At 40.0% G+C, this 27,858-nt stretch overlaps 2 protein-coding genes across 18 annotated transcripts in view; one reads left to right on the top strand and one right to left on the bottom strand.

The window, feature by feature from the left end:
* DNM1L (dynamin 1 like) overlaps positions 1–10,311 on the top strand; it is a 61,452-nt gene extending 51,141 nt beyond the window's left edge. For 5 of the 14 annotated variants that reach the window (XM_057703653.1, XM_057703642.1, XM_057703644.1 and 2 more), the window contains 11 exons: positions 937–1,057; positions 1,262–1,417; positions 1,650–1,739; positions 3,339–3,431; positions 5,888–5,932; positions 6,613–6,690; positions 7,004–7,036; positions 9,026–9,202; positions 9,360–9,469; positions 9,601–9,760; positions 10,060–10,311. In XM_057703653.1, the coding sequence (XP_057559636.1) occupies positions 937–1,057; positions 1,262–1,417; positions 1,650–1,739; positions 3,339–3,431; positions 5,888–5,932; positions 6,613–6,690; positions 7,004–7,036; positions 9,026–9,202; positions 9,360–9,469; positions 9,601–9,760; positions 10,060–10,116 (1,120 nt within the window). In that variant the 3' untranslated portion in view covers positions 10,117–10,311. Of the gene's footprint in view, positions 1–936; positions 1,058–1,261; positions 1,418–1,649; positions 1,740–3,338; positions 3,432–5,887; positions 5,933–6,612; positions 6,691–7,003; positions 7,037–9,025; positions 9,203–9,359; positions 9,470–9,558; positions 9,761–10,059 lie in introns of those variants that run through there. The other 9 variants (XM_057703643.1, XM_057703645.1, XM_057703651.1 and 6 more) reach the window with 7 other exon arrangements.
* Positions 1–22,040, bottom strand: part of YARS2 (tyrosyl-tRNA synthetase 2) — a 34,060-nt gene extending 12,020 nt beyond the window's left edge. Inside the window, exons 1-6 of one of the 4 annotated variants that reach the window (XR_009048534.1) lie at positions 21,254–22,040; positions 20,228–20,395; positions 15,180–15,335; positions 14,698–14,868; positions 13,268–13,545; positions 1,412–6,437 (exon numbers count right to left, since the gene is read on the bottom strand). Coding sequence is in view for 2 of the 4 variants with exons in the window: in XM_057703656.1 (XP_057559639.1) it covers positions 13,386–13,545; positions 14,698–14,868; positions 15,180–15,335; positions 20,228–20,395; positions 21,254–22,035 (1,437 nt within the window). In the remaining 2 variants the exon portion in view is untranslated. Of the gene's footprint in view, positions 1–1,411; positions 6,438–10,848; positions 13,546–14,697; positions 14,869–15,179; positions 15,336–20,227; positions 20,396–21,253 lie in introns of those variants that run through there. The other 3 variants (XR_009048535.1, XM_057703656.1, XM_057703657.1) reach the window with 3 other exon arrangements.
* Between the last annotated feature and the right edge of the window lie 5,818 nt (positions 22,041–27,858).

Below are 27,858 nucleotides of genomic sequence, written 5' to 3'. Positions count from 1 at the left end.
TTTCATGTAAAGAGAATCATACAGTATTTGTCCTTTGTGTCTGGCTTATTTCACTTAGCATAATGTTAGGCTGTTACCTTCTGTCTAGCCTACTGTAAGAAAGTAGTGAATAGTGACGGTGAAAATAGAGAAGATGGGATGATTTGGGGGAGATATAAATGTATTTGTAAATTTTCAGCTAGACTTGAATGAAAAAAATAAAAGATAATACCAGGGTTTCTAGTCATTAAGATAGGGAACACAATGTGTCCAGTGATTTAATTTGTTTAAAACAGGGATAGGCAGACTATATAGCCCATTGACTAAGAATGATTTTTGAATTTTTAAAAGGTTGAGAAAAATTCAAAGTATAATATTTTGTAATGTGAAAATTATGTAAAATTCAAATTTTAGTGGGCATAGGTTTTATTGGAACATAGCTATGCTTATTTGTTTATATACTGTCTGGTTGCTTTTTGTTTATATACTGTCTGTGGTTGCTTTTGTGCTCAGTGGCAGAATTGGCGAGTTGTGACAGAGGCCTGAAAAGTCTGAAGTATTTATTATCTGGCCTTTTACAGAAAAACTTTGCTGATCTCTACTCTAGATTGTGAATAAGTAGAAATAAGTAAGATACTGTTTCTTATCCTTAAGGAGCTCACAGTCTAGTTGAAGAAAACTAGGGCAGAGAAAAATGTTTCATAGTTCTTAGTTGATGGATATTCTCTGACAGAACAGTTACTGTGTGTGCACGTGCATATATGAATGCCTTTTGTGAAACGACTCCTTTCCCCATTAAAAACATCAGAGAGATTGGTTCACAGTGGAGTTGAGAATACGTGGAAATGGTCTGTGTCCGTTCAGCTGAGACAGTCTTAAAGCTTACAGAAAGACTTCTAATTTGTAGCTTCTTCCCTTTTAGTAATATTAGAAATCATATACTTCATTGCCTTTCAGATGTGGTGGTGCTAGAATATGTTATATTTTCCATGAGACTTTTGGGCGAACCTTAGAGTCTGTTGACCCACTAGGTGGCCTTAACACTATTGACATTTTGACTGCCATTAGAAATGCAACTGTAAGTATGCTTAACTTTTAGAATTTTTTGAAATGAGGTTAAAGATTATTTTTTAATCCATATATCTGTATATATTTTTTTAATGAATTGTACACTGTTATTTTGCTCTCATTCTTGAAATTAGGAAAAATGTGATTTATTTTAATCTTAGGGAAGAACCAAAATTATATGTAGCTATAAGAGCTCATAATTTTATTTTTGTAGGGTCCTCGTCCTGCTTTGTTTGTGCCTGAAGTTTCATTTGAGTTATTGGTCAAACGGCAGATCAAGCGTCTAGAAGAGCCAAGCCTCCGTTGTGTGGAACTGGTTCATGAGGAAATGCAGAGGATCATTCAGCACTGTAGCAATTACAGCACACAGGTAATGGAGGAACCTGACAGGCCTCAGGTTATGCAGTAAAAGACACGAGGTGGTGGTTTCAAGGGGAAGGAGGAAATATAGAAGATGGGCTGAAAGTTAAAATGTAGTTCCCTTATCTAAAAGTGATTTGAAATAGTATAGTTTAAAAGTAGCTTCCAAATCTGATTCATTACTTCAGTGATTATTTAATTTTCCTTTAAACAAAACAGACTGTTTCTTCCATCATATATAGGAGTTGTTGCGGTTCCCTAAACTTCATGATGCCATAGTGGAAGTAGTGACTTGCCTTCTTCGTAAACGGTTGCCTGTTACAAATGAAATGGTGAGCTCTTATTTCATAAATCATTGTAGTCACTGTTAATAAAAGTTGTTTTGTATGGCTTCATGAGTGTAGGCATAATGGTTCCCAGTGTATTGGAAAGAAAAAGAAGTGAGTTTCAGTCTTATTTCAAAGGAAATTTCAGTAATTTTGGTATAAAATGCATTTTTCTTCATATTTTAATCACTGTTAGCCTGAGGCCACAGATTTTCCTGAAAATGGAGTTACTGTTGAGGATTGTGAATAGCTTTGCTTTATTATATAGCAGCACTGATTTAAAAGGCGAAAGATTTATACGATCTGAAGAGAAACCAGAGCACTGATTTAATGGAAAGTTAGTTTTATCTTCAGCCCCAGTAAACCAAGCCTTTATATAGCAAACTCTTTTTTTAACTCTGATGTACATGGGGTAATTTGGCTGTTTGTACAGTTTGCTTGTTTGATGACCTAATACCATAATATCATGGTTGCTATCCTTAAAAATAAAAATCCTAAAATTGGCAGAAATATGGGATGGGCATTTGAAATTGTCTGTATGCCTCTAATTGTTGGCTAGTTTCTTCTTTTCCTTTCTGGTCTCTAAATGTGCATTTGGGTCCTTGGCTCAGGATGGTGAGCCCAAAATGGACATTTACTTAGAGAGTACAAAACCATCCTTGGAAGTATAGCGCATAAGTGCTGCTGCTTAGCTGTTTCCCTAGCAAGCATAACCACCAGATTGAAATGAGTAAGAACATCGTTAGCCTGATTTCAGACTCTGCCCACCGATATGAGTCATCAGAATTTCATTTAAATAAATCATTTTCACTGGTTCTTGATCTTTTAGTGCTGTTCTGATGCCTGACATTTGTCAGGACAGTGGAGATGAAGGAGTTTGTTTAATCTCTCTACAGTGCTGGAGAAATTAATTTCAACTTTCCTTTTTGATTATTGTCCCAATTAGGATTTTGAACCACATATATTTAGGTGCTTCATAATTAAGGCTAATCAATCATTATCTCAGGCCTTTAAATGTATCCTTTACCCAAGTAAAGTTAACATCTTTAACCTACATCTGATTATATTTTCTTATTGTTGAACCTGAACTTTTGACAGGGAATAGTGGATGATCTAAAGTGTTTTATTATTTTATTTTTAAAAAATATTTTTATTTATTTATTTTTGGCTGCATTGGGTCTTCGTTGTGGTGCACGGGCTTTTCATTGCGGTGGCTTCTCTTGTTGCAGAGCACGGGCTCCAGGCACGTGGGCTCAGTGGTTGTGGCTCACGGGCTCTAGAGCACAGGCTCAGTAGCTGTGGCGCATGGGCTTAGTTGCTCCATGGCATGTGGGATCTTCCTGGACCAGGGCTCAAACCCGTGTCCCCTGCATTTGCAGTGGATTCTTAACCACTATGCCACCAGAAGTCCCTGATTTAAGGTTTTAATAGCAAAGTTGCTTGGAAGTTAGATATACATCAGGTAGATAACTTTTTTTTTTCCCTAAAAAATACTTCTAACTACTTCAGTGTCAGAAATGCAATCTTGGATGCTGAAGTGTAGATAATTTAAAAGATAGAGCAAATTGTTATTTGCTATAAAAGTTACTTTTATTTTTTTTCTAGGTCCATAACTTAGTGGCAATTGAATTGGCTTATATCAACACAAAACATCCAGACTTTGCGGATGCTTGTGGGTTAATGAACAATAATATAGAGGTAAATAGAGTTCGAATTTGTCTTTTTTGAGGGAAAATCTGTTTTAGCTCCGTTATATCAAAGTTGCTGAGCAAGGAGTAACTATAAGATATATATACACCATATTATTGTCTGTTATATGCCAAGAAGTATGCGGAGGGCATTACATTGTTTTCCTAAATTTAATTCTCAGAACCACCTGGAGGCATTGTTCTCATTTTCTGCTTGTGAAACTGTAACTCAGAGAGGATCTGGGACTCCATGATTTAGTGTTGAAGGACGGCCTGGCTCCATTTCAGTAACTTTTTGCAGTTTATTAGACTGAAGTATGTAAAACAAAGTGGGTGTTTAAAATTGTTTTCATTTGACTTTGTAAGCTGTGAAGGAAACATCCTGAGAATTACCTAAATTATAGGAAGTTTGGAGAAACAGAATACTATTTCACCATTAATGTGGCTGCTGTGTTTCACGGCTGCTTTTTTGGTTTTCCATTTGAGGTTAATGTTGTAGGTTGTATAAGAGCTCAGATGGAGCCAAGGCTGATGGATAGAGCGATTTATCTGGATGCAATTTTTTCTCTGCCACTTTTATCCAAAACTGTAAAATTTTCCACTGTTCCGTAGTCCAGTAAGACCTAAGAGCCCCTTCTATATCAAATTTCCTCTTATGCAGAAAATTGTAAACATGGAATTTGGGAACTGGAAGGGACCCTGGGTTTACACTAGAAGGGACCCTTTGGTTAAACAGATGAGGAACCTGAGACCCACAGATGATAACAGCTGTTACTTTAGTGCTTATTTTGCTGGGCACTGTTAGAGGAAAAAAGCACCTTCAGGTACAGGGAGCTGTTTTTTTAGCTACACAGTTGAGAAAAATTCCAGGGAAAAAAATTCTCTGGAATTTCCGTGGCCTGGGTTCAATCTCTGGTTGGGGAACTAAGACCTTACAAGCTACATGGTGCGGCCAGAAAAAAAAAAAAAAAAAAGAATAAAATTCCGAAATGCATATGAGTAAGACACTTTAAAACACTCAGAAAGTGGACAAGATAACGGTTATTATGTTAAAAATTAGATGCAGACACTGTCTTAAGATAGGAGTTAGTTCTTGTAACACTGAAACCTTCATGAAAAATTTGTGTCTGGAACAGATTTTCTAAAATTGATAAGGTTATATATGATAAGATTTCAGATCAGCATTTTTCTTACAGATAAATATGTCTCTGGTTTTAATGACTATGTGTCAAAGTGTTCTCATTTAATCTTTACAGCAACCCTATGAGGGTAATGTTGATAGACTAGGGAAACCAGGGCTTAGAGTTGGTAACCTGTCCAGTTAACAAAGCCAAGTCTCCAGGGCCAGCTAAGGTCGTAATTGGTTGGTAACAGACGAGGGTGAGAATGTCTGGTCTCTAGATTCCTCTGCCTTTTGCTTTGTGTCCTTCTTCAAAATGTACATTTAAATGCTAACTTTTTATTCTGATGATCGTTAAAAATAATTTATATTTTTATCACCTGCTAATATTTTCTATCACTGGATAAATGAAAAGTGGGTAAAATTTCTGTTAAAAAGTTTTCTTACCCAGAAACATCATTGTGAAGCTTTGTTAACTTACACCTTTTTGCAAGTCTGAGTGTTCATGAAATGCTTTCCACTCAGGAGCATTTTTGTCTTTCTTTAACGTAAATGCTTTTCTGCCGTATTTTATGCTGCCTGTGAGAGAGCCACTGTTAACGCCTACATCCTCTTATATTTTTTTCAGTCTTGCATCTGTCATGGTGCTTGACATACAGTAGGTGTTCAGTACCTATTAATTTGAATTTACAGTTTCTTTAGCTTGCTACCATAATCATATTGATAATATTAACAAATTAGAAGAGTAGGCAGGTGATCAGTCTGTTAAATTAGCCAGGTTATAGAAAGGACCATCAGTTTTCAACATTGCATTTATTTCCTGGAGGTAGTTTAGGTTAAAGAAAACAGAACACTCTTATACATATTTCTTATGGTTTTGTATGTGAGAATTGTGCGAATTTAACACAAATGTGTGCAGGTTAGAGTGATTTTTAAAGGCTCTGCTTAAGTTTTCTGTGATCTGTGTACTTCAAGTTCTATATGGTATGCTGAAGGCTTATGTACACTTTTATGTGGGAACAGTTTAAATCAGTGATCAGTGGGAAAGGCAGAGATGATGTTGGTCCATTGCCCCTCGCTTGAGAATCCCTGGTACAGGAAGCCACTGTTACTGATGTTGTATTGTATCCCTCAGGTGTGTTGGGGCAGAAAAAAAGATTGAGAAGCATTGGGTTAAGTGATTTCTTGTTTGTTTTAAAGTATAATTATGGCATGAGTCCCAACAGTAAGAGGATATACTGTAAGTTATTCTACACTTTTCAGTTAAGCTGAACTTTTTTTTTTAAGTAGGCTTACATCTCTGTGCTCTGATAGTCATGAACCTTCTGCTTGGTTGTGTTTTATAGGAACAAAGGAGGAACAGGCTAGCATCAGCTGTATCACGAGACAAGGTAAAAAATGTTTTTAAAGCATATTCCCAATATGCAAAGATGGTTTGGTAAGCCTCCTCAGAATATTACTCAGTTCTAGGAGTAATTTTTTCTTCTCACTTCACTATTCCATTGGCACTATTTCATTGTTTGAGTAAAGGTATACAAGTTTAAAAATAGGCTTTGAGTAATTTAAAGATAAAATATTTCGAATACATTGGAATAAATGCTTAAAGGTGGATTTTAAGTATTAAGGCTTTTAAAAAAATTCAGTGACTTTATCAACTTGATAAAATTAGTTGAAATGACGGATGACTTTATTATAACAAGAAGGTTTTTTTAGAGAGGGAAGATGACAATATGTACCTACCAGGTTTTAGTTACTTATAATAGCTGCATATATTAAAATTTCTGTGTAAAAATCTGTTACCTTGAATTCTTTACCAGAAAAGATCTTGTCTACTTCCAAATGTCAAAATGAAGTTTTTGGATTTGGATTTTTCTTAGGAATTCATATGAAGAAAGCCTAAAAAAAGGTGACAATAGTACAGGACATAAGACAAAATAAACATTAATTTTATGTCCCATAACTTTTTTCATTTTACTATTTTTTATACAGAGGGGAAAATTCATATTTATAGAGTGTTTCTGAATGCATTTTTGGCACCCTTGATTTTTTTCCCTGCATTTTTTGCCTTTAGTCTTCTAAAGTTCCAAGTGCTTTGGCACCTGCCTCCCAGGAGCCCTCCCCTGCTGCTTCTGCTGAGGCTGATGGCAAGGTCTGTTCTGATTCCTAATCTAAGCCTGCATGCCTAGTTTGGTGCAACATAATCATCTGGACACGATATGCTGAATAGCAGAATATTAATATGGAATATTGTGCTTAGGTCAAATTTTAGTATAATAGAAATTTTAAATCATTTAACAATGTATACTTCATAAAACAAATTATTGTTGACATGCTTTTGCTTGCAATATAGACGCAGACAAAAAGAATTTAAAGAGGAAATTATCCTGCACTTTTTGAATTTCAAACCATTGGTATTTAAATTTTGCTTGTTAAACTGCATGTTTTAACATATCTTTTAACAGTTAATTCAGGACAGCAGAAGAGAAACTAAAAATGTGAGTCTTGCTTCAGAATGAAAATGTTGGTGCCTTTGGTTCTCACTGAAACTGTCTTCAAAACCACTGAAAAACTTGTCTGTAACAATGGCATCTATCTTTTGTTGTCTGTGTTATGTTTTTAATGTTTCTAAGATGGTATTAATTCTAGTTTTAACATTGTTTTAAAGAATAACAACTGCCTTTCCCACTGTTTTCTGTTGCCTTCAAGAATAGTGTTGAATTTAATATTTTGGTAGGGAATTAAAATTCTGGAAACTGTACTTTTGGACTTTTCCCCTTTGAAGGCTCTGAGATCTGCCCAGTGCTCATGGATGATCCTCTGAGGCTCCTTTCTTAGTGTTCATTCAGTTTGTCAGCCTAAGTATGTAGTTTAACATGCGCCTCCACAGCTCAAGCACATTTTTTTTTTTGCCATTTAGCTCCTTTCCTTACTTTTTGTCCAGGTTTAAGATTCTGAACCTCAGATAAAACCTTATAAATGTCTTATCTTCTCAGATCTTAAGAGAACCACCTAAATCATTGCTTTCCATTTCACTCATGGCATCACACTGAATTTGCTCACTTTCTTTAAGATTTCATATGATCTATCATTCATGTATAGTTAACACGCATTTAAAAATACAGTTACTCATTTTAAAGGTAATGTATATACTGCCTGTATATTGACATACATTGTCTTAACTACACTTTAGAGACAAATTTTAGCCAGTGTTTTGATTCAGAATGATATCAAAAACATTTTTTGATGCCAAGAACATTTTTTAACAATTGATGTAACACTCCTGTTAAATTTATATAAGCCATTTTTATTTCTATCTATAATTCTGGATGCCATTTTAGCTCCATTTTAGATTGTAAGATCTTAAAGAACATCTAAAAACATCTCTTAAATGTTGATGAATTACTGTTTTCCCCATTATCCTAGATGGTCATTTTTCTTTTAGAAATCAAGGCTAACATATCCTAATCTAAAAGAAGGTGCAAAAGCACTTGTGATTAACGGTAGCACTAGATTTCTTTCAGCAGATCCTTTCTCAAGGGTGTAGACATCGAGGGAACTGATGTTGTGTTTGTCATATTCCATATTTTAGGCAGCTTACAGTCATTATCAGCCTGAGAATCATGAGTGCCTTCTTATCTCTGTTATTAAAGGATTCGTACTTTTATCCTATGGTATTGACTATTAGGAACATAAACTGATTAGAGAAATATACAGTCTTTTTTTAAATTAACTTATTGGCTGCGTTGGGTCTTCGGCACGTGAGCTTTCTCTAGTTTCGGCAAGGGGCTACTCTCCTCATTGCAGTGGCTTCTTTTGTTGCCGAGCACGGGCTCTGGGCGTGCAGGCTTCAGTAGTTGTGGCTCGCGGGCTCCAGAGCTCAGGCTCAGTTGTGGCACACGGGCTTAGTTGCTCCGCGGCATGTGGTATCTTTCTGGACCAGGGGTCAAACTGGTGTCCCCTGCATTGGCAGGCAGATTCTCAACCACTGTGCCATCAAGGAAGCCCTAAGAAATATTTAAAGTCTTAAGTTTTGGAGACAGGAGTTCATTGAACTTTCAGAGAGATCATAGTTCAACAGTGTTAAGGTTACTTTGAAGAAATAATGTGAATAGCAGTTCTGGTTTTCCTTGTGCTTTTAATGAGCAGTCTTGTTTTAAAGGGCAGCTTATATACTTTTTCTACAGTCGCTAGTGTTAGAGGAAAAAGTTTGAGAAGTTAGCAAATAATAAAAAAGGAATTTAAGATATACTGGCAGAGGCCTTGCAAACAATTTCCAACAGAACCTCTTATTTAGACAGCTCAGGGTTCCAGTTATACATGCCACCCCCCATCTCTTTCTGACCCTGCTATCTCTCTGAATAGATGAAACTCCAGGTGGGTCATGGATGTGTATTCTCCTTGACTACTGTCAAAGGAAATTACCTTTGTTTACTTAATGTCAGTTTGATATGGTTGGTATAGGTTTTGGCACATGTTTTTTTCAGGTTGCATCTGGAGGTGGTGGGGTTGGAGATGGTGTTCAAGAACCAACAACAGGCAACTGGAGAGGAATGCTGAAAACTTCAAAAGCTGAGGAGTTACTAGCTGAGGAAAAATCAAAACCAATTCCAGTTATGCCAGCCAGTCCCCAAAAAGGCCATGCTGTGAATTTGCTGGATGTGGTAAGCTGCAGAATTTGGTTGAGGATAAATAACCAGATTACCAGGAAAACACTTTAAAAGACAGAAGGAACTGAAGTCTCAAAAACTTACTGAATCTTAAATGTTGTCATTTCAAAATGGCACAGAAGTAACTTTTTTCTCCCCCTCCCCCATTCAGCCAGTTCCTGTCGCACGAAAACTCTCTGCCCGTGAACAGCGAGATTGTGAAGTTATTGAACGACTCATCAAATCGTATTTTCTTATTGTCAGAAAGAATATTCAAGACAGGTTAGTACTATGTTATATCAATCAGACTAGCATACTGCTGGATGATTTCAAAATCTGTTTTGAAAGTACATGTATTTTTAAAAATTTAGGTTTCTATTCTAAAACAAGTGGAGTATCTGACTGTTTTGCAGTGTGCCAAAGGCAGTGATGCATTTTTTGGTTAATCATGTGAAAGACACTCTTCAGAGTGAGTTAGTAGGACAGCTGTACAAGTCCTCCTTATTGGATGACCTTCTGACCGAGTCTGAGGACATGGCTCAGCGCAGGAAAGAAGCAGCTGATATGCTGAAGGTACTACTGGGAACTTTTTTGAATTTTCTTACTTGGGTTGTAGGTATAAATGTTTATTGTTTATAACGCATTCTGATAGTTCGAGGTAATACATACATACCTACAAATATACATAGTCTTTGTATGATGGCTAATCTTTTTTTCTGCTGGCACTTGATTAGATTCAAATTTCAGAGAAGGTTAGTATAAATCAACCACATATAAAGTAGAGCGGTTATCCCAGATTAATTCAGATTCTTTGATATTCCTTGTTATTATAATTTAAGCATTTATAACTTTTATCATCTTCTTTAATGCAGGCGTTACAAGGAGCCAGTCAAATTATTGCTGAAATCCGAGAGACTCATCTTTGGTGAAGAGAACTGTGTAATACTGAGACTTCGTTGACTTGCTAGTTACTGCCTACTTGAGTAGAATCTTATTTATGAACTCCTGTGTACTGCAGTAGTATGAATCTGCTCATGTGAAGACTGGCTATAAACTGAGAATTGTACCTGTATTGCAGAACAAATCACACATTTAATCCAAATAATAAACGGCTGTTTCTAAAATTTCCTAGTATATATAAAATATGTCAAGTCTGTCTTGTGACAGTTTCATTTGAACTTATAAAGAACTGTTAATAGTTCTAGTTGTACAAGCAGTCTGTCTGTGGATAAGATGACCTGTGTAACCTGCTAGTAGTCTTAAAGCTGCTACCACAGCCCCCTGGGAAGAATGCACCAAGACACCATCTCATACGACTATAATGCATGCACTGTATAAACTGATCTGGTTTTGAAAGAGGTGGGTTGATTAGTTACTCACGTAGTCACTATTCCACCTGTCCTTTGATTTAGTTTTATTGAGCTTCTTTGCAGCCTTGGATGTGTTTGTGAGAAAGCTGAACACACAAGAGGATGTGTAACACTGACAGTGATGTGATGTGCATAACGTGTAGCTAGTCCTTCCACTTCTGGGTCCACATTCCCTGGTGCATTAAAAACTACAGTATCTTTGATCTTACTTAAGCCTGGAAGCATGAATTATGTTTTCCTGCATTAAGAACAACCATCTAATCTTGATTATCTAGTAAGACTTGATAATGACCATTTCCTTTTAGTCTTCAGAAGGCTTAATAAATTCCCTTGGTTTTCAAATGTAATAGTAATAATTCAGATGTATCTTTAAATTGGAGCCCTCAGACCCTGCTTCAAGATTCACTTGGAGGTGGGACTTAAAACCAAATACTGTGGTGATTTAATTGTATCTTCTTTTTATAAGAATTAGTTGGCAATAGTTACTTTTGCTTCACACCATCAGAGCACATTAGAGTAGAAAATAATGGTGGGGCTTTATTATTTAAAGAAAAACATCCTAGCACACACACATACTCATAAAGGCTTTCAAGGGATTAGGAGTGAGGTTTAGAACATATACACATTTTTCCAAAATTCCCCAGGTGATTCTTGACATGAATTACATTATAAATTTTAAGATAAACTATATATTGAAGATATTAAAATTTTTTTTAGGTTATGACATATGAAGGACTACTGGCAGGAACATGTGAATATGTCTGTTACCTTTAGCTAATGGTACCCATTCACTATACTAAGAGACAATAGGCTCAGCAACTGATGTCAAACATAAAAAAAACAGATTCAGTCATTGATATATGGTACTACTACCACATTCATAGAATACATGCTTCCAGAATGATTATCAGCATACTTTAAAATCACTCTGCCATTATTAAACATCAGTTTTGAAATTACAGCTATCCATGATTTACTTATTTCAGATGACTACCATTCTAGTCTAGCTTTTTTTATTTGTGAGGGGAAAAAAAAACTTATAATGCACCTTTCTCCAGCAATTTCAAATTGAAAACATTACCTGCTATGGTAATGCACTTGCTAGTACTATACACCGTGTACAGAGAAAAAGAAGCAAGAGGTATGGAAAGAGAAAACCTCCTTTTGTTGACCCTTAAACTGAGTGAAGCTCTGAAATGTAGAGATTATCTCTGACATTTATAATGGATACCTGTATGTTCTTACTATGTAAATAAAATTGCTGGTATGAAGTGACATTAAAGTTTGTCAATAAATGAATTCTTCCTAAGTTTACTCCCAGAAGAAGGTCTGGATAAACTATAGCTTTTTTTAAACATATAAAACTACTTTGGAATATAGCAATACAGCATATACTGTATGAAAATTTTATGACTTTCTTTTCATGACTGACTGAGGTATCATTATATCTCCATTTTTTAAAATTAATTTATTTTTTATTGGCTGTGTTGGGTCATCATTGCTGCACACGGGCTTTCTCTAGTTGCAGCTACTCTTCACTGTGGTCTGCAGGCTCCTCATTGTGGTGGCTTCTCCTATTGTGAAGCACAGGCTCTAGTCGTGTGGGCTTCAGCAGTTGCAGCACATGGGCTCAATAGTTGTGGCTCACGGGCTCTAGAGCGCGGGCTCAACAGTTGTGGTGCACAGGCTTAGTTGCTCTGCGGCATGTGGTATCTTCCTGGGGCAGGGATTGAACCTGTGTCCCCTGCATTGGCAGGCAGATTCTTAACCACTGTGCCACCTAGGAAGTACACATCTCCATTTTTATAGCCAGAACTTGAACCTTAAAGCCATGCTTTGCTGTCTGTAAGACTTTGTAGAACAAATCTGATTGTAAAACCATTTTGTGTGTATGTTTGCTTCACTTGATCCTCTGGGGAAATATGGGTGCTGTTACCTTAGATTTTTTAGATGTTGGAAATAGTTCTGGAGAATCAACTTGCTTAAAGAATGTAGAGTTTAATTTAACTAAGTCTTGACTCCAGATCCTTTAAATGTGACCTGAAAACTTCCCTTACTGGAATATCTTTTGATAGTCTCATATGATTAGATATTTAGTGTATATATTTTGCCTCTATTTTATCTTGTTGGTTACTCAACTTCTCGGCTTATTTCAAGCTGCAATCTGCTTGGTGACAGAAGTTAATTTAAAAGTTGGTAGATTTATAAGAGTGCTACCTTTTTTACTGAGTTTAAAAAAACAAGGCTAGGAGTAAGTTTAATTTTATGGAAACACAGGCCAGGGACTGGAAAACTGAATTACAAAACTTTCTGAAAAGTTCAGTACTGATTTTTCTTTCCTTTGAAAAGAAACTATTTCTACTGTAATTTCTAATGCCAACTATGGCTTCCTCTAATTTTTTTCTTTTTTTTTACAGAGAACTGTATTTGCTGCCTAAGCAACAACAAAAAAAACCCAATGAGATATACACCTGATATAAAAGTATCCACAGTTCCTTATACTACCTCTTTGTCACTGTTCCTCCTCATCTCCAAAAGAGCAAGGACAGGACAGGAAAGACAGCATTTAGTTTTTCACAAAGCATAATTATTAAGAGATTAACCATAGAAATCATGATATTCTATGGTAGTCCTTAATGTTTAAGGATCAGGAAATAAAATATCCCACTATTACACAAACTTAACCAATCTATATAATGAAATTACTCACACTGTGAGGCCTAGAGTATTCTCCATTCTTTGTTTTTGAGTTGCATAAGTGAAGGTTTAAAGTTGTATATCTTGAGAATGAATGATGGATAAGTTTGAACCAGCGGAAGGATTTTTCATCATAGCTGAAGCCATTTTATAATGTAGAAGTTCTTTTTTCCTATTTTAAGTAATGAAAGTCCATTCTTAAGAATATGTTGTCCAACAACTAGCACACTCTCAGGATTTGTTACTTGTCTGTGATTTATACTGACTCCACCTTCTGTTATCATCCGATACCTAAAAACAGAAATGTTTAGTAACTAGATAAATCTAATCACTGTTGACTGCTCCCAGTAATATAGATATGTCATTATTTCATTTACATTTCAAAGGCTCTCCAGCTGAAACTGTTTAGCGCTGAATTGTTATCTTCATGTTTACTAGATTCTGCCTCCCCTTTAATGTTCTCCTAAAGGAGCAGATATGCAATCTAAAAAAATGATACTGATGAACTCAGTGATAGGGCAAGAATAAGGATGCACATACAGAGAATGGACTGGAGGACACGGGGGGGATGGGGGGGAGGGGGGCAAAGGGGAAGCTGGGATGAAGTGAGAGAGTAGCACAGACATATATATACTACCAACTGTAAAACAGATAGCTAGTGGGAAGTTGCTGTATAACAAAGGGAGATCAGCTCGATGGGTGATGGAGGGCCAGGACAGGGAGGGAGGGAGGGAGGGAGTGGCGGGAGGGAGAGGATATGGGGATATATGTGTAAATACAGCTGATTCACTTTGGTGGGCCAGGACAGGGATGGCCAGGACAGGGAGGCAGGGAGGGAGTCGCCGAGGGAGGGGATATGGGGATATATGTATAAATACAGCTTGGAGGGCCAGGACAGGGAGGCAGGGAGGGAGTCACAGGAGGGAGAGGATATGGGGATATATGTGTAAATACAGCTGATTCACTTTGGTGTACCTCAAAAGCTGGTACAAGAGTGTAAAGCAATTATATTCCAATAAAGAGCTTAAAAAAAAAGGAGCAGATATAAGAAATTCAACTAGCAACCCCACTACTCCCCAAAATAAAGAGGATACAGACTGAATATGAGAGGGGTTGTGTGACTGTTTACTCAGGGCCTTTGTTCTTGCGATCTTCTCAAATTGTGACCATCCCTAAGCTGACTGATCCCAGTGTATTTATACAATAGTGGTCACTTAAACCTTTTCCAAATGCTGGAAAAAAAACTGACCAGGCTAGACTTAATAGGAGAGAATATAGTAATACGAGACTTTACAGAAAATTTAAGGTATTTTCAGCAATAAGTACTCTCAGTTTTCACTTTATTCTCAGACTAACCTAACTTCTACAAGGAATGAGATGCCATTATCAGGAAAACACATGCTGTGAATTATAACTGTGAACCTCAAAGTTAAATAATCTTACCCTCGGGGACCATCTGGAATGGCATTTGCTTTGCGGCATGTATCTAGGACACTTGTTCCAGGGTCAAGAACTAATTCAGAAAATGGAGCTTCTTTAAATAATTCTTTTAACTCTTGATCAGACATGACCTCCAGTGCATCTATGCTGCTGTGATAAAGGGCCTGTGTACACCTGAAAAACACATTTGAGAGCCACGTCATGGTGAGTGCTCATGCAGATACATGTTCTAACACCAGTAACACCCAGTAACCAATTCTGAAGTACCCATTATGTTCCAGATGGTAAGTTTTTCAAACCGCAACATTTATCTTGTAAAGTTTACAAGCTTAATTCAGTATAATCTTTCTTTTTTGTAAATGGAGACTAGTACTTTAAAGTTAACACGGACAGTGTTAGTGGTAAAAGATAACTAAAACATTGGCTGCAAATCTTCTCCAGTCTCTTAACTGATTAATCAAGTGCTCATTATTCTAAAAGGCTACCTTTTTGCAGAGTCCAGCCCTTCTTGTCCATGAACAAGCTTTGTTACTTCTGCAGCAAGTCGTTTCTGAGGACCCCTCTTTTCCGGCTCTTTGACATGCAGCTGCATTATGTGGTCGATCTCTGGAAGGGGCAGAAAAGTGAAGAGCTTCAGGTACCTTTGAGACAAAAAAAAACCCAACTGTTAGATTTATGTAACATACCTAATTTTTATCTCCAGCTCCCTTACCCTTTAAAGAACATCCTGCTTACTTTAAAATTTATTTTTAATTATGAAATATGCAGAAATGTACCGAAAATATGACAGTACACACACCACCTTGACTGAAGATGTCACTATTTTGCTGTTTCAAATCCTTCCTTTTTAAAAAAAAAGTCATAAAATAGTATAGATAAGATGAAGGCCCCATCTACATCATATATATTCTCCTTGCCCCAGAGACAACCACTAACTAAATTTGTGGGCATCCTTCCCAAGCATGTTTTTATATTTCTGTTTTCTGTGTATGTACCCAGAAATAAAAACTATTATATAATTTAAAATCTGACCAATATTTTATATGTATCATCTTTTAAAATCTTATATTTGGGGAAAAGCATAGAAAAATACACAAACCACAAATATATATCATGAGCCATAAAGCAAACATCTGTGTAACAATCACCTGTCTCGATATACAGCACGGCTCCTACCCAGGGAGGCCCACATGTGTCACATCCCCTCAACCCTCCAAGGTCACCACTCTTCTAACTTTCATGGTCGTAATCACTTCCTTGTTTTTTTGTATTTTTACCATCTCAGTATGCCTCCCTAAACAGCATCACTTAGTTCCGCCTCTTTTTAGACTTCGTATAAACAGAATCACACAGAATATATTTTTTGGCTACTTCGGCACATCATGGTGGTGGTGGTTCCCCTATGTTGCTGTGTGCACGGCTGCTGAGCACAGCATTTCATGGTATGGATACTTCATCATGTATGTGTTTATTCTAGTGTGGATATTTGTGTTGTTCCTACTCTTGGACAGTCGTTAACAGTGCCGTTATGACCACGCCCATGTGTCTCTCTTGGTGTCAGGGATGTGCCCGGGGCGGGGCTGCTGATCTCTAGTCACGAGTGTCTGACATGAGTAGGCATAGCCACGTATTGTTCCACGTGGTTCTATACATGTCATGTAAGTGCTTGACATTAAGGTTTTGATTGCTTAATGCCAGGGTATCCGTTTCAAAGACACTGATCTCCAATAAGCATACTGCCAAGTGTATGACACCGCCAGTACCAAACCAACTAGATAAGGAACCAGGCTGCCTCCCATCATCAAAGCCCCCTTTTAGAAAGCCCTAGGTAACACAGATAATGGACTGCTTGAGTGACCCCTCTTCAACCTTCCCACTCCCTAATTCTCACTCCGTGTCTTAAATTAGCCAGTGAAGAGTGAACCTGAGAAATGCTAGGCACCCCAATAAGGACAGAGCCCCGGGTCCATGCTCCCGCCCTCTCTATCCTTGACTCACTGTGTGGCCCTTGTAGTGCCATGTGCCCTTCAGAAACTGTAAGTAACAAGTCTTTTTTAAAGTTCCCTGATGATTGTTGCTGAGGTGTCTCTTACAATCATAATAAGGACCACAAAGCTGGTCCAGTCACAAGGTTGGCTCTGGCCAAGGAAACGTCTGTGGGAGCTCCTGCAAGCAGTGTGGGCCAAGGCGAGCGCCGCCAGGCATTTCTAGCAGCTGGCACCACTGTGGACAGGCTGAGGCCCACACAACTGGCGATGGCATAGTTGGCAGGATTGCACAGTTGCCCTTTAGCTTTGACTACTTTACTAACTGGCCAACCTAGGTGGGTAACAGCATTAGGGCGGGCAGCAGTGCATGCACTTCTATTATGTCTTCTGCATACTGTCCCTGCTGTGTGGCCTGCGGTGTCCAGCACAACATGTCATTGCTGCCGTAATTCAACAGTCTCCACAGAACAGTGTGAACAATGAACGATCAAGGCCATGTGGCCTAATGAGACGAGCAGACCACTAATTACAAAGGCCTTGATTGGCTACTAATGTAGATGATTTTCCTCACATCCCAGGGCCAAGGAGAGCTCATGACGGTGGAATGGATCCTAAGGCTATTACCACCGCCTGAGCTGAGGCTCTAATTCCCACAGGTAAGGAGGAGGGAGACCTCCCCTGTGGGTGTGGGTTGTACTGGGACTACAGTTCCAAACCTGGATGAGTGGAACAGCCTTGCAAACTACTGGCAGAGCGAAAGGGGACATACAGCCAATGCTTGCTGTCCCCCTTTGTCCCCCAAACTTGATGGGACATCATAGGTCCAGTACCTGGTGTGATGCTGCTGAACAATGGACACATATAAATGTCCTGAGCCTTGTAAGACCCCTGAGGAGGTACACCAGCTCCTTGGTAAGTACAGAACCCCTGATGGATGCTTCCTGGGCGTTGCTCAGTGCCGCTGTATACCAACATGCCAAGGCTCACAGCGAATGGAAAACATGAGATGACGCCTGTCTCCTGCTGTGCAAAACTGGCACGGTCCAATGGGTTTATCATTTCTATGACCACAGTGACTCAAATGACCCCCTCTTCATTCTAACCCTGAAGAAGTCCCATTTGACCCTAAGACCAGAGAATTCTTTTTACAGGGTGCTCCCTCTAATCATGGGGTAGTGCTCCTACATTTTACTGGGACTGTCAAAACTATTCAGAAGGCACTGGAGAGCATTGACAGGGTTCCTAGACAGGGAGGAAATTACTCATCACTACACCACTGCTATACTCAGGTACAACATGTACTAGGCCTTTTCATGTTCTGGAGGCAACACATCCCTCTCCTCTCACTAATTCTTTGCCACAATCACAATCACATGCAAGTCTGCCACCTTCCACTGGGGCGAAGCACAACAATATGTTTTGGAAGCCCTTCCTTTAATCCCACCTGGCTCCACATTCCAAGTCAGTGTTTGACCATATCTGACTATGCCTCCTTGGAATCTCTGGACCAAACATAAATCTACCTGGTTTCCTATGGGGTTTTGGATTAAGTGCCTAACCCCAAAGGATTCTACTGGGTTCTTTTAGAAACGGAGGCCCTAATCAGCCCCCAATCAATGCTACTCCCTAATGCCCTGGGTTAGAGATGCCTCTGGCAGAAGCTACTTGATGCTTCCTTGGTAAAATGAAAATGATACCTTGAGGAGAGGGCTAACCTCATGATCAAACACGGAAGCAAACTGTGTAGGAATCGTAGGAGACGGGCGCGGGGGGAGGGGCCTCTAAGATCCCAGCATTCCCTTGCCCAAGGAGCTGGTTTGCAGTTGGTTGTGGTGCCCCTGCTTCCTCTTCCTCTGGCTGCTTGGGGAGCCCCTTGGGACCAGCTGTCTGAGATGCACAGTGAATCCACATTCTTCACCAATGGCAGCACCACTATCGTATGCACTGCAGCTCGTTGGAGGGCTGCAGCATGCCCCCTGGTCTCAGGCACCTCTCTAGTTGCAGAAGGCAGTCCCAGCTCAGGCCTCTGGCAGAACTTGTAGCTGTTCACTTAGCCCTTAGGAAACCATGAAGAGGCCTTTGGCAGATAGGTGTTTTCAGACTCCTGGGCTATTGCTAATGGCCAGTTTGGTCTGGCCAATGGCTAAGGGACAATTTTCTCATATAAGACAAGCCCGTTTGGCCCAGACATGGGAGGAGTCCCCATTCCTACCACTGTTAACTTACATTTCTGCTTAGACTGCCTGTTCTGTGCTGGAAGCATAGTACTGCAGACTCCTTTGCTAAGCCACCACACTGCCCAGCACTGACCCTTCCTACCAGCTCAAAAAATGCGCCCACACAACCTCGGGTCACCAAGGAATTCATGCCTTAACAGCTTGGGTTTAGGCGAGGGGCCTTCCCATCTTCACAGCAGCAGCCAAAGCTGTGACAGACGACCGTATTCTCTGCTCCTAAACCAAACAATGGAGGATATCAAGACGGCGATATATTCCCTGGGGAGACCAATCATGCTGGCCACTGCCCCCTCACCTGGGGCCTCTAGATATGCCTTCACAGTCATTAATACTTACATGGGACTCCTTTGGGCAACTCCCAAATCTCTTTCCTCACTAAATTTATTCTCGTTCTCTTTGGATCCCCAGACATTACTGACTGACCCACTTTACCTCTCCAGAGTCTAAACAATGGGTTCTCCAATATAAATATTCTTTGGAATTTCCATCTAGGTTATAGCCCCAGGCAGCTGGCCTCGCTGAGCATCATCAGCCTCCTTAAAGAGATGCCTAAAATTACTCTCAGGCAAGTGGTCCTCCAGATGGACTGAACTCTTGCTCCAGGCCCTCATCTCGCTTAATTCTCACCTTCTGGGCCTTCCTACCCTATATACCAACTATTATACACTCACCCAAATCCCACTTTTGGTCACCTCTGGCAATCCTCAAGCTTTTACTCTCCAAGAGAATTCTCCATTCATATAGAGTTCTTTATTTTTACTCAATAGTGGTTTCTAACGTTCCCCAGGAAAGCCTTATACATTAAAAAAATTTTAAGAATCATTCCTAAATTATTTTGATGATAGTTATGTCAAATGATAGTTTTTGAAAAATTCACTTTTTCTTTGTTGCTGTTGTATTTCTCATTAATTTATATTCTTCCAAGAGTTTAAGGTATTGTGAATACATGAGAAAATCACTTTAAAAAAGGACCTTCAAAAGGATCCTCTTTTATGTTACAGAAAAGGAACTTTTAGAGACAAAGATAAAATAAACGTTAGTCAAGTTTAAGATGAAAGGAGTAAAAAACTAGAATATGCAAGCAATAATGTCCTAAGTACCTGCTAGATGTAAATCACAAACTTGGCTCTAAGGTTTCTAGCACTCACAGTGGTTTTCTGCTTTAACCAACAAAAAAACAAAACAAAACACCCTCCCCCTGCCCCAAAACTATGAAGAGATGAAGGGTATAGAGAGATTCAATGGCTACAATTATATCGTGAGTTTTAATGAACTTAATTTTTTCTCAGTACATAATTAAGAACTCACCTTTCTACCAAATCATCTTGCTGCCTTACAAAAAACTGATACAATTCAAATGGAGATGTCTTCTCTTGGTTTAGCCAAACAGCATTGCCAGCAGACTTTCCCAGTTTCGCTCCAGTTGTACTTGTAATTAGAGGAACTGAGATTCCAAATACATCTTCTCCAGTCACCCTATGCATAAAGAAGAACTTTACTACATGCTTCAAGCTCAGCTCAAGCCATGGTAGGTGCTAATCATTCTCAGATTTCAGTCTGGTTTCTTGCTGTAAGAAGACTTCCTTGACCTCCTAAACTTCGATTCTTGTCCATCTTACTGCTTTCCCAGCACTCTATTTTGACATTTGTCATTCTGAACTGCAATTGAACCAATGACCCTGGGCCAAGAGGGGCAAGCCAAGAGGAAGTGCTGCGTAACTGGGGCCTAGAAATTTTTAAAGGTTGGGTGCGAAGAAGGGAGAAAACTGAGTGAAGGGGAGTCAGGAAGAGACACTAAAGGAGGTGTTTTAAAGGGATTTTAAAAATGAGTAGCACATGAGCTAGTCTTGTAGTTCATCTCCTTCAGGAAAATGCCATTAAAATCTACATTATTGGCCAAATATTTGCTGTTGAAAAGAAATTTTTTTGAGACGCCAACCAATGATTAACAGTTTCACGGAAGGCGCCAGAGCAAAAGACTACTCAAGGAGGCCCAGTCACGTTCAGGTTATAAAAGAAGAAAAGCAGTGCTTCAAATCAGAGACACATAAAAAGCTTCTCGGACGAAGCAAACAGATACAATCCGAATTCTGACTAGCAGGGCCTAGTTCCTGCAAAGCTCTATAATATATCCCATACCTAATACCATCGATTCAGCCTTTCAGTTCTCATTAGCCAGTGATACTAAATTAATCCCGTTACAAACCCTTAATGAAGATAAAACCAACAAGGGCTGGAACAAGGGGCGTTATTCCACAATCCTAACATTGCAGCACAGGCTCTTCGTGTGTAAGTTATTCGGCCTAGAATATCTCCTGGTCTAGAGGCGCTTACTTGTGGATGAACTCGTATCCGGACACGATATTGCCCAGCTGATCAGACCCACCCAGCTGGACCCGGCATCCATAGTGCTGGAACAGATAGTAGAAATCATAGGCCTGGAGCACCTGGTAAAAAAACTCGGCCAAACTCATGCCTTCGGGGCTCTTGAGTCGCGTCTGCACGCTCAGCCGGCTCAGCAGCGTGCCCATGCGGAAGTGGCCGCCCACCGCCGCCAGGAAGTCCACCAGGTCCCGCTTCTGGTACCACGCCGAGTTGTCCAGCACGGTGAAGCTGCCCCAGGTCCGCCCATTGGCGAAGAGCCGCTGGTGGTTCGCCGCCAGGGCCTGCAGCCCTCGGTGCAGGGCGCGCGCGTTATTTCGCACGCGCTCAGCGTCCAGCGCCTCGCGCTCCTTGGTCCGGCCGCTCGGGTCTCCCAGGCGCGCCGTGGCGCCTCCCACCAGCGCGATCACGTTGTGACCAGCTCGCTGGAAGTGAAACAGGCCCAAAAGCGCCAGCAGATGCCCCACGTGAAGCGAGTCGGCCGTGGGGTCGAAGCCGCAATAGATGGTCTGGGGAAAGCTGCCCGCGGTGCCACGGTCGAAGAGTTCCGGGAGTTCTGTCTTCGTGCCCGTCTCGGGGAAGAATTCCTTGAACAGACCCCGAGCCTTCTGCATCGCCAGCAACCCCTGAGCGCCCGAGTGGGCCTCACGCAGCCCCAGGGGTAAGACTCCCGGCCGGCCCGGGGTGCCAAACCACTGGCTCCGGAAAACCCACCGCAGCATGGGCGCCGCCATCTTGACAGCGGCACGAAGGGAATGCTGGGATCTTAGAGGCCCCTCCCCCCGCGCCCGCCTCCTACGATTCCTACACAGTTTGCTTCCGTGTTTTATCCTGCGCATGCCTAGAGAGGGCAGGGCGGGAGTTCTGACTCCCTCGTGGGGTGTCCGTTTAAAATCCCGTCGCGTTAAGTACCCCAAAACTTAATTTCCTCGTGCGTATCGTGGCTCTGCTTATGAGAATAGTTCCTGTCTCAGAGGGTTGTTGTGAGGAGTAAGAATTAAGGCACTTGGTACACACTGAACGTTCTAAAATACTAGCTTTTGTTTCAACTTTCACTTAAAAAAATTGTGTTGTACACGTTGTCTGACATCTTGGCCCTATGCAAAAATTTGTTCACAGAGGTTGTCAGGGGTTAGGAATGGCTTTAACCGCATGGAGAGAGACGGAGTTGGCGTGGAGACGCAATTTCGTAGTACCGATTCCCGAATGGATGAGAACGCCTCAGTCCCCGGTTATTCTTTAGCCTCTCCAGGAGGTGGCAGTCTTGTGCAAGCTGCAGCGAGATAAAATTCAATAAATGCAGAAAGCCCTGTTTTATTATTTCAGTTATAGGTAACCAAGTGGGACACAGCCTTGGCATAGTGGATTCAAATTAGTAATCACATTGCCACGGCAGTAGCCAGGTGCTGTCAGTCCTTCGCCCACGAGGCGTGGGGGTCTCACTGGCAGCTGGCTGGTAGGGGTCCAACTCCAAACCCCCGTTTTAAAGTCTCAGGATCACTTTCAATGCCAACTGCCTTAGATTGAGTTTCCTGGAAGAGAAACTCGAGAGGGAGGTTCGTGTGCAGAATTATTGCGGTGTGTCCTTGGAAACAACATGTGTACTGAAGTGACGGAAGCAGGGCTGGGCAGAGGGAGGAGTTGATCTCTGAACGCTTTGCAATAGAGGTCTCAGGCAACCCCATAGGGGTCTCTGGAGCTGGAATTTCAGAGTCATCCTCATTAGAGGCCAGGGGGCATGCCTTTGTACTTTGTTTTTGACCAGTCTAAAAGTGGGATGCCCCTGGGCAAGGCTTTGGTGGAGGGCGAGATGCAGGAGAGGACTCAGCTGTAAGTCATCAGCAACCAGTACTCAGCGGCTGGGAGAGTAAGTTCCTTGGTCCTGAAGCAAGCATCTGGGCCATGCTCCAAACCGTTCCCTATAGGACCTTTTCCATTTCTTAACATTAAAAAGTCATTTAACAAAATGAAATATTATTAAAAAAAATTAGTTTCTTTGTATCCATAATTATCAGTGAAGTGAGTTTCTCATTGCCAAATAGGAACTTCCATACGCTTTTTAGATACTTATTCATCAGGCTATGTAACATAATCCCAAATCCCATATTTTTTTTTCCCCAAAGCACATAAACTGAATGATGTAATTTAATTTTAGCAAAAGCCAAATTGAATCTTGATAATGATAAGACACAGCAATGTTTTCCTCAAGAAAATGAACATTTGAAGGAAGAAACATTTCTTTAAAAAAAAAAGTTTATTTTGGAAAAGACAGCCTCTTGCACAGGGTTTTGTATCTATACTTTCATTCTGTCAATTACAGTGGTATTTTAAAGTGCATTGAATATAATTCATTGAATGTCTATCATTATCTTCCTGCCTCAGTTTAAAAGATACTAGGTTAAAAATTATTTACATTTCCTTCTGGTCCTGAGGAAAATAAACAGGGCATGTTCTTTTTTTTTTTTTCTTTTTTCTTTTTAAAGCTCTTTATTGGAGTATAATTGCTTTACACTGTTGTGCCAGTTTCTGGTGTACAACAAAGTGAATCAGCTGTACTTATACATATATCCTCATATCCCCTCCCTCCCACGACTCCATCCCACCCTCCCTATCCCAGCCCTCTAAGCCATCACCCATCATGGAGTTGATCTCCCTGTGTTATGCAGCAGCTTCCCGCTAGCTATTTTACATGTGGTAGTATATATATGTCAATGCTACTCTCTCACTTCGTCCCAGCTTCCCCTTCGTCCACCATCCTTCACTCCACTGTGTCCTCAAATCCGTTTTCTACATCTGCATCTTTATTCTTGCCCCGTCACTGGGTTCATCAGAACTATTTTTCTTTTTTAGGTTTCATATGTATGAGTTAACATACGGTATTTGTTTTTCTCTTTCTGACTTATTTGGCTCTGTATGACAGACCCTAAGTCCATCCACCTCACTACAAATAACAATTTCATTCCTTTTTATTGCTGAGTAGTATTCCATTGTATATATATGCCACATCTTCTTTATCCATTCATCTATTCATGGGCATTTAGGTTGCTTCCATGTCCTGGCTATGTAAATAGTGCTGCAGTGAACATTGTGGTACATGTTTCCTTTTGGATTATGGTTTTCTCCGGATATGTGCCCAGGAATGGGATTGCTGGGTCATATGGTAGTTCTATTTGTAGTTTTTTAAGGAACCTCCAAACTGTTTTCCATAGTGGCTGTACCAGCTTACATTCCCACCAACAGTGCAGGAGAGTTCCCTTTTCTCCACACCCTCTGCAACATTTGTTGTTTCCAGATTTTTTGGTGATGGCCATGCTGATTGGTGTGAGGTGATACCTCATTGTGGCTTTGACTTGCATTTCTCTAATGATGAGTGATGTTGAGCATCTTTTCATGTGTTTGTTGGCCATCTGTATGTCTTCTTTGGAGAAATGTCTATTTAGGTCTTCCGCCCATTTGTGGATTGGGTTATTTGCTTTTTTGGTATTAATCTTCATGAGCTGCTTGTATATTTTGGAGGTTAATCCTTTGTCCGTTGTTTCATAGGCAACTATTTTTTCCCATTCTGAGGGTTGCCTTCTAGTCTTGTTTATGGTTTCTTTCACTGTGCAAAAGCGTTTAAGTTTCATGAGGTCCCATTTGTTTCTTCTTGATTTTATTTCCATGATTCTAGGAGGTGGGTCCAAAAGGATCTTGCTTTGATGGATGTCATAGAGTGTTCTGCCTATGTTTTCCTCTAGGAGTTTTATAGTGTCTGGCCTTACATTTAGGTCTTTAAGCCATTTTGAGTTTATTTTTGTGTATGGTGTTAGGAAGTGTTCTAATTTCATTCTTTGACATGTAGCTGCCCAATTTTCCCAGCACCACTTATTGAAGAGGCTGTCTTTTTTCCATTGTATATTCGTGCCTCCTTTGTCAAAGATAAGGTGCCCATATGTGCATGGGTTTATCTCTGGGCTCTCTATTCTGATCCATTGATCTATATTTCTGTTTTTGTGCCAGTACCATACTGTCTTGATCATTGTAACCTTATAGTATAGTTTGAAGTCAGGGAGCCTGATTCCTCCAGCTCTGTCTTTCCTTCTCAAGATTGCTTTGGCTATTCAGGGTCTTTTGTGTTTCCGTACAAATTGTAAGATTTCTTGTTCTAGTTCTGTGAAACATGCCATTGATAATTTGAGAGGGATTGCATTGAATCTGTAAATTGCTTTGGGTAGTATAGTCATTTTCACTATGTTGATTCTTCCAATCCAAGAACATGGTACGTCCCTCCATCTGTTTGTATTTTCTTTGATTTCTTTCCTCAGTGTCTTATAATTTTCTGAGTACAGGTCTTTTGCTTCCTTAGGCAGGTTTATTCCTAGGTATTTTATTCTTTTTGTTGCAATGGTAAATGTTTCCTTAATTTCTCTTTCTGCTCTTTCATTGTTAGTGTATAGGAATGCAAGAGATTTCTGCGCATTAATTTTGTATCCTGCTACTTTACTAAATTCATCGATTAGTGCTAGCAGTTTTCTGGTAGAGTCTGTAGGGTTTTCTATGTATAATATCATGTCATCTGCAAAGAGTGACAATTTTACTTCTTTTCCAATTTGGATTCCTTTTCTTTCATTTTCTTCTGTGATTGCTGTGGCTAACACTTCCAAAACAATGTTGAATAATAGTGATGAGAGTGGGCACCCTTGTCTTGTTCCTGTTCTTAGAGGGAATGCTTTCAGTTTTTCACCATTTAGAATGATGTTGGCTGTTGGTTTGTCATATATGGCTTTATTATGTTGAGGTAACTTCTTTCTATGCCCATTTTCTGGAGAGTTTTATCATAAATGGATGTTGAATTTTGTCAAAAGCTTTTTCTACATCTATTGAGATGATATCGTTTTTAATCCTTCAATTTGTTAATTTGATGTATCACATTGATTGATTTGTGTATATTGAAGAATCCTTGCATTCCAGGGATAAACCCCACTTGATCATGGTGTTTGATCTTTTTAATGTGCTGTTGAATTCTGTTAGCTAGTATTTTGTTGAGGAGTTTTGCATCTATATTCATCAGTGATATTGGCCTGTAATTTTATTTTTTTGTGACATCTTTGTCTGGTTTTGGTATCAGGGTGATGGTGGCCTCATAGAATGAATTTGGAAGTGTTCCTCCTTCTGCTATATTTTGGAAGACTTTGAGAAGGATAGGTATGAGCTCTTCTCTAAATGTTTGATAGAATTTGCCAGTAAAGCCATCTGGTCCTGGGCTTTTGTTCGTTGGGAGATTTTTTTTTAAAATATTTATTTATTCATTGGCTGCATTGGGTCTTCACTCTGTGCACTCTAGTTTCTCTTTGTTGTGGTGCACAGGCTTCTCACTGTGGTGGCCTCTCTTCCTGCAGAGGACAGGCTCCAGGTGCTCGGGCTTCAATAGTTGTGGCACATGGGATCAATAGTTGTGACTTGTGAGCTCACACAGGTTCATCAGTTGTGGTGCACAGGCTTAGCTGCTCCGCAGCATGTGGGATCTTCCTGGCCCAGGGATCAAACCCGTGTCCCCTGCATTGGCCAGCGGACTCCCAACCACTGTGCCACCAGGGAAGCCCTGTTGGGAGATTTTTAATCACAGTCTCATTTCCGTACTTGTGATTGGTCTGTTCATATTTTCTATTTCTTTCTGATTCAGTCTTGGAAGGTTGTACTTTTCTAAGGATTTATCCATTTCTTCCAGGTTATCCAATTTATTGGCATGTAGTTGCTTGTAGTAGTCACTCGTGATCTTTTGTATTTCTCTGGTGTTGGTTGTTATGTCTCCTTTTTCATTTCTAATTCTGTTAATTTGCATCTTCTCCCTTTTCTCCCTGATGAGTCTGGATAATGGTTTACCAATTTTGTTTATCTTCTCAAAGAACCAGCTTTTACTTATTTATTTATTTATTGGCTGCATTGCGTCTTTGTTGCTGCATGTGGGCTTTCTCTAGTTCTGGTGAGCAGGGGCTACTCTTCGTTGTGGTGCACGGGCTCCTCATTGCTGTGGCTTCTCTTGTTGCAGAGCATGAGCTCTAGGCATGTGGGCTTCAGTAGCTGTGGCAGATGGGCTCAATAGTTGTGGCTCATGGGCTCTAGAGCACAGGCTCAGTAATTGTGGCACACGGGCTTAGTTGCTCCATGGCATGTGGGATCTTCCTGGAGCAGGGATCGAACCTGTGTCCCCTGCATTGGCAGGTGGATTCTTAACCACTGTACCACCTAGGAAATCCCCAATAGTGTTTTAACTGGTCTCTCACGAGTTATGCCCAACAGTTTACAGTTAGGCACTCCTACTTAATTCCATAGTGTTTATCTGTAGCAAGGTGCATATCCAGATTACAGCAGAGATCCGCCTTGGGCTGAAATACAAGCTTATCTAAAGGTCACAGCAAAATGACAGAAGAAAGGAGTCTGAGGAATTCTGATCTTTATAATCACTATAAAGTATTGTTCTTACTTGTGTTTCCTTTTTCCTCCTGGAGACTGGAAGTGTAGGTTCTGTACTGTAAGTGGTGATGTAGTACGCCAAAAGGAGTTGCTAGGAATGAGGA

Source organism: Hippopotamus amphibius, chromosome 12 (genome assembly GCF_030028045.1).
Source record: "Hippopotamus amphibius kiboko isolate mHipAmp2 chromosome 12, mHipAmp2.hap2, whole genome shotgun sequence".
Lineage (NCBI taxonomy): Eukaryota > Metazoa > Chordata > Mammalia > Artiodactyla > Hippopotamidae > Hippopotamus > Hippopotamus amphibius.
The sequence above is the reverse complement of the archived record's forward strand: the minus strand, read 5'-3'. Positions and strand labels throughout refer to the sequence as shown.